The sequence below is a fragment of the Sinocyclocheilus anshuiensis genome, unplaced genomic scaffold (assembly GCF_001515605.1).
Source record: "Sinocyclocheilus anshuiensis isolate Anshui unplaced genomic scaffold, SAMN03320099.WGS_v1.1 scaffold1127, whole genome shotgun sequence".
Taxonomy (NCBI): domain Eukaryota; kingdom Metazoa; phylum Chordata; class Actinopteri; order Cypriniformes; family Cyprinidae; genus Sinocyclocheilus; species Sinocyclocheilus anshuiensis.
The window spans coordinates 731,036-737,942 of record NW_015546115.1 but is presented as its reverse complement, the minus strand read 5'-3'; the positions used below and the strand labels follow the sequence as shown (position 1 = coordinate 737,942).

The window sequence follows — 6,907 nt, the reverse complement described above, 5'->3', positions numbered from 1 at the left end:
ATCGCGATTAATCGCATCCAAAATAAAAGTTTTTGTTTACATAATATATGTGTGTGTACTGTGTATATTTATTACGAACACATGCATGTATATATTTAAGAAAAATATGTTGTTTATATATTAAATATATTTATATATAATATCAAATATAAGAATATAAATATATAAATGTATATACACATGTAAATATTTTCAGTATATATACTGTATGTGTGTGTGTTTATTTATACATAATAAATATATACAGTATTTTGGATGTGATTAATCGCGATTAATCGTTTGACAGCACTAGTTTATTTGCATGCATTATTGTTTCAATCTAAATATATTATGCAAAGTATGCTATCAAATTAATGATCAATGAATTCAAGGTATAGTTTTTTTTTTTTTAATGGGAAATGAACCCATGACCTTGCTGTTGCTAGTGCCATATAGTACTGTTTGAGCTACAGGAAGCACATTAATAATACTACTACTACTAATAATTATAATAATAATAATAATAATGATGATGATGAAATAATTAATTAATAATATATAAAATTATCAAATTATTATTATTATTAATAATTGTTATGTTAAAGCTTCTGTGACTCTGGTGTCTTGGGGAGCCGTTGCTGATTGGTGGCTCAGTCAGTGTGATGTTGATGATTGGTGGAGAGATCTTGGGGGTGTCTGGGACCAGTGAAGAAGACACAGGGCTGTGTGCAGATGGATATGTCGTTCCAGGACTCTCTATGATCGGCCCGTCCACACAGTCCTCTGTTTGACAGAAATTCATTGGTAAGATAATTACTGACACGTCGCCTAGTTGTGAATTAGAGCTAGTTTCTAAGTGCACGAAGCATCAGCCGTGTTTTGCATAAACTAGTGAACACAGTAGCAGTCAGGTGAGGTTAAGTAAATACAAAATTAATCTTTCCCGTTTGGTTTCCTTCTGTGGACTTTCCCAGAACTCCCAGGACACATATAGGAAAATTCTATTAATATACTGTCCATGCGAAAACACGCACTGTACCTTTAAGATGAATAGATGTGGGCACGATGCGCAGTCGGTTGAAGAGCTCATCTGTGTCGGGATCCACCACCAGCAGACGTGTGTCTGTGCCGCCCGCTCTGATCAATGCCACCACCTCCGCGTGACGCAGGCCCTCGACACTCCTGTCGTTCACCTGCAAACATGACAGACAGAGGAGAGAGCTGACTCTGAATGAATACTCACTACTGCACACTTTCTATACTATATATATCGCAAGATTCCAGTTCAGGCCTTAACTGAACCCCAATTCATCCAACTCAAGCTACACCGAAATTAAAAACAAGAGAGCCTGAACCTATACATCTCTAGATAGAACAGCACGACATACACAACTATACTGAACTACATGTTTATTATATCATACAAATATACTATTGTTGTTATATCACATAATGTAATAATATGATTATATTTAATATTATTTATTATATTATTAATTTAATTGATTTATTATATTACAATATAATACATTTTCCCTATTACTTAAATACACTTTTTATTTAAATATTTTTATTTATTTTTTATATGATGAACTGTTTATTTATTATATAATATAATAAATACAATATTATTTTTTATATTACATAGTAATATATTACACTAATATTACACTAATATTAGTGTAATATATTAAAATTTGAGTATTACTGTTACCAGCAACAATAATAATACTAATAATATAAATACTATTTAACTTATTATTGTTATTTTCCAATCATTGATAATATATTATTATAAAATTTTAATATAGCCAACAACAAATATAAATAATTATTATAATTAAATAAAATTAAGATATTACACTAATATTACACTAATATTAGTGTAATATATTACACTAATATTATTTAATATATTATTACTTACATTTATTTATTATGTTATATAAAATATTATTTTGATACTACATAAAAATATATAAGGTGATTCTAATAAAATAAAAAATCATATAATATATTTTAATATGAAATAAAACCATAATATAATAAATATAATATTATTGTAGTGAACTAAATTATTTATTATATTATTAACTACTTTTATTTATTATATTATAATGTAAGAAATACAACATTATTTTATATTACATAATAACATATCATATTTGTTACGTATCCGGTCCATGAACTTCCGTCTGCTAGCCATCAGAGGTCACCCTTTCCATTTCATTGACTCTCGCACTACACACTGTTGCATATCACCACGGATTACATATCTCATATATATCAATATATAATTTGTTACTAACAACATAATAATAATAATAATTATTAAATGAATAATATATCATATCAATAAATTATTATTACTGATATCAACACCAAGTGTAATAATAATAATAATTTAGATTAATATACAATATTTTATATGGTTAAAATATTATTGTTACCAACAACAACATGTTTTTATTATTATTTAATTAATAATATACCATATTAACATATGACTGTTATTGTAACAATAATTACTATTATTTAATACCCTGCCTGTGTTTCTGACCTCTTCTGCTTTAAATAAAAGCTTGCGCATGGATCCGCACGTCTCACGTCTTGTCAGCCCCGTAACAGAATTATTCTAATGAAATAAAAGATATAATATATTAAATTTAATTAATCATTTGTCTCAATACTTTAAAACAAAGAGAGAGGTTGAACCAATAGAACTCAATAGACCAGTATCATGGACACACAACATGTACACTCCTTATACTTAACTATATTATTTAATTATTATATTATTAATTATATTTATCTATTTATTATATTATTTTACAGTGCAGTACAACAATATTATAATATATTACTATTTATTATAGTGTTGATTATATTAATTTATTATATTATAATACACTAAATATTATAATTTAATATAATCTATTATAATATTAAATTATATTTATATAATTTCTCTCAATATGTTCAGGTGCAACACAGAATTGTCGGTCAGTATTTGTCCAGCAGGTGGAGTGTGAGGCCGCGTTACTTCCACTTTCTGTGGAGCTTCCTCTTCCTCTTCCTCTCTTTGAAGAAGCCTTACATAACAAACTTTCCTCTGACATTTTTCTCTGTTTCTCCAGCTGTCTCTGTCTGATAATAGAGTTTGGGGTGTGTAGGCTGCTGTTGCCGGTCAAACACAGAAACTGATGTAATGCATGTGAAAGTCTGAGGCTTCCTGAGGTTCTTACAGGAGGAAGGTGTTTATATTCTAATAAAGTGCGTCACAACCACGTCATTACACTTCTGAGGAATCTTATTCATAACGTGCCGCTTCTAAAATACATCTTGCATTTTGTGAGATGCCGTTTTCCTCCTAATGGCACTTTGTACTGCAGATCTAAACGTTTAAATTAGATGATTTTTTTTTTTTTTTTAATTAAATTAGACTTTGAAATTAGTTCTAAGTTTTGGCCTTACTGTTGCCAGCGCCATAATGTACTGTTTGAGCTACAGGAAAGCACATAATGATAATAATAATAATGATAAATACATTAATAATAATAATTTATCATTTTAATTAATTGATAATATACTATATTATTAAATTATTATTATTGTTGTTACATAACTTTTGGAGAGCAACCATCACACAACATTTGTGATGTGGTTTTCTTCAAAAATGTCAAAATTAGTGCTGTCAAACGATTAATCGCATCCAAAATAAAAGTTTGTGTGTACATAATATATGTGTGTGTACTGTGTATATTTATTATGTATATATAAATACACACACATGCATGTATATATTTTGAAAATATTTACATGTATATATTTATATTCACATTTACACAAGTTGCCATTTGAGGTGGTGCTTCAAACTATTCAAACTATAATTCATGAAGTTAATAACTGACTATAAATCATGTTTTGCTAACGATATTCAAATGCATTCAGAGACAAACACTGCTGGGTGAATTAAACACTGTTTGTCAGTCATAATTACCGATCTGTCTGTGATAATTACAGAAAACAGCCGCAAATTAAATCCATTAGGACGGATTTGCGATCGGTGACGATCACGGCATCACACACACCCTCACACACACTCAGACACTCACACTCACCCTCACACTCTCACACACACACACACACACACACACACAGCTCTAAAACGGGATCCTCCCCTCACGAAGCAAACAGCATTTCTCTTCATTAGCGTAATTTGCCTCTCTCTAGAAATTGAATCTAATCTGATCCAGTGCTGCTAATCTGGGCTAATGGAGGCTGCTGTAACCCCGTGCCATCACCTCGATGAGCCGGTCTCTGGGCCTCAGGCCCACGCGCTCCGCCGGAGAGTCGGGGTCCACCGAGCGGATGAACTGACCCACGCGCGACTTCTTGCAGTGCAGGTTGAAGCCGTAGCCCTGCTCGCCTATAGTCATGTGACACGAGCGCGGACGCAGGTCCTTCAATACCACATCCTCCTCCAACGCTGTCTCCTCCTAGAGAGAGAAAAAGTAATTTTCTCATTTACTCATCCTCAAGTTGTACCAAACCTGTATGAGTTTCTTTCTACTGTTGAACACAAAAGAAGACATGTCAAAGAATGTTGGTGACCAAACAGTTGACGGTAGCCATTGACTTCTATGGTGTTTTTCCATACTATGGAAGTCAATGGCTACCATCAACTGTTTGGTTACCGAAACCATTTTTGGTTGAACTATCTCTTTAATTTCCAGAGTGAGATAAATCAGAGGAATACAGTGAAAGTTATTTGTTCAACATACTGTGTATAGCCTATATTCTGTATATTTACTAGTGCTGTCAAACGATTAATCGTGATTAATTGCATCCAAAATAAAAGTTTTTGTTTACATAATAAATGAGCGTATACTGTGTATATTTATTATGTATATATAAATACAAACACATGCATGTATATATTTAAGAAAAATATGTTGTTTATATATGAAATATATTTATATATAATATAAAATAAGAACATAAACATATAAATGTATATGCATGTAAATATTTTCAAAATATGTACTGTATGTGTGTGTATTTATATATACATAATAAATAAACAGTATTATGTAAACAAAATCTTTTATTTTGGATGCAATTAATTGTTTGACAGCACTAATATTTACTCAATAATGTAAATAATAAATAATCTGTATTTATATTACTTCAAGATGGACAGACATTTTCATCAAACAGTTTTACAGACACATTTTTCAAAAATTTTCTGGTGTTTTCTGTATGACAGTTCACAGAGGCAGCTGCACCATTAATATTTTTAATGTATTTATTTTTTGTTTGCATAAAAACTGCAATTGATCGTTTTACATGTTGATCAGATGATCTACTTCCAATCTAAGTGGACAGTTCTTGGCCAGAATAAGATGCATTATAGGTCAGACTTTATGCAATTTAGCCAAAGGTCCACATGCATCAGTATTCATTAAGAAACGAATAGTCACAAACAACATATTTCACATTACAAGCATTATCAGTGCCGTTCAAGTACTACGTTAATGCAATTATAAACACTCCGACTATCAAATAGTTGCAGTTATTTTTATTCATTTTTACAAGTACAAACTACTCCCAAAAATATTTTTTGAATTTTATTAATGATGAAACGGTCTTCCATTACATTACATTATTTTATGCAATAATTTATCTCACTAAAATACACAGTTGCACTTATGTTTTACAATTAATTAAAAAAATTAATTTGCCTTCACCATACACGGCAAGTCACTCGAAAAACTTTTTTCCTATTTAATCAGAAATATGGTTGCAAAGGGGTGGAAACTTTGGGGTGGTGTACACAAGAAGTCACTAGCAAAAATTTGTTTTTGATTTAATTATAAATATTTTTTAATATCTCCCCTTACATTACAAATTTGTTATGTAATCGTTTAGGCTCATTTTATTTTTATTAAAATGCATAAACAACTTTATGATACTCAAAGTAAAAAATATTATTATGCAAAAATTGCATTTCACTAATATAATAAATGTTTTATTTTTTAACTATGTGGAGGTGTTGCATTCTCAGTGCTGCCACAAGGGGCGCCATAGAGGACATCAATATAAACAGTCAGTTTTCTTCTTCTACAGTCAGTTTTCTAATTCAGGTCAATTAATGCCTTAATAATAACAGATCTGGTTTAATGATACAGACATTTGAAAAAAACTATCGCAAACTTGAGTTTGTATGTTTGTTGCCGCCAACAAAAATACACGCACAACAAGACTGCATTCTCGCATTATCTTTATCAGGCATTCACGTCTGCATTTGCGCAACGTTTCTGGCCAAAGACAAAGGAACAAAACATCCTGTCTGTTATCATAAGCCGTATGACACGATACATGCACGACCCTGGGCCATGCACGAGGACGTGCCAGCATGTGTGCGTGACCATTGGCTCATTTCCTTCAAGAAGTGAAACACGCCCAGGAGGAATAAGGGACATTCTGTGAGACACCATGTCACTTCCTGTTCTAAGACAATACAAGGGTGGTGTCTGTTTGTGTCCCATGGGGTAGAGTGACTGAAGAACCTGGCCTTACACACACACGTGCTTCAGCTCCTGAGGCTGAGACGCCTCTTAATCTAATCCAGCACACACACGCACAAACAACACGCTCACTGAATTCTGGGAAAATAACCAGAAATCAGACACCCAGGACCAGAGAGTGGGAACAACACAAAGCAGGTAAATGAAAATTAAGGTCACAGAGAGAGAGAAAGATGAGGACAACAAATGAAAGAAAAGAGACAGAGAGAGATGCAAATTTAGTTTCACTTAAAGGGGTCAGATCTATTTTTTTTTTAACAATTGATGTTTCCTGCAAAAGGTGCTTTAAAGGGGTCATAGGATGCCCATTTTCCACAAGTTGATATGATTCTTTAGGG

At 31.7% G+C, this 6,907-nt stretch overlaps 1 protein-coding gene across 1 annotated transcript in view; it reads right to left on the bottom strand.

Moving 5' to 3' along the window:
- Window positions 1-6,907, bottom strand: part of LOC107700796 (Na(+)/H(+) exchange regulatory cofactor NHE-RF2-like) — a 20,080-nt gene that overhangs the window by 591 nt on the left and 12,582 nt on the right. The window contains exons 6-8 of the mRNA XM_016502612.1: window positions 4,284-4,478; window positions 1,019-1,172; window positions 595-762 (exon numbers count right to left, since the gene is read on the bottom strand). Coding sequence (XP_016358098.1) covers window positions 595-762; window positions 1,019-1,172; window positions 4,284-4,478 — 517 coding nt within the window. The remainder of the gene's footprint in view (window positions 1-594; window positions 763-1,018; window positions 1,173-4,283; window positions 4,479-6,907) is intronic.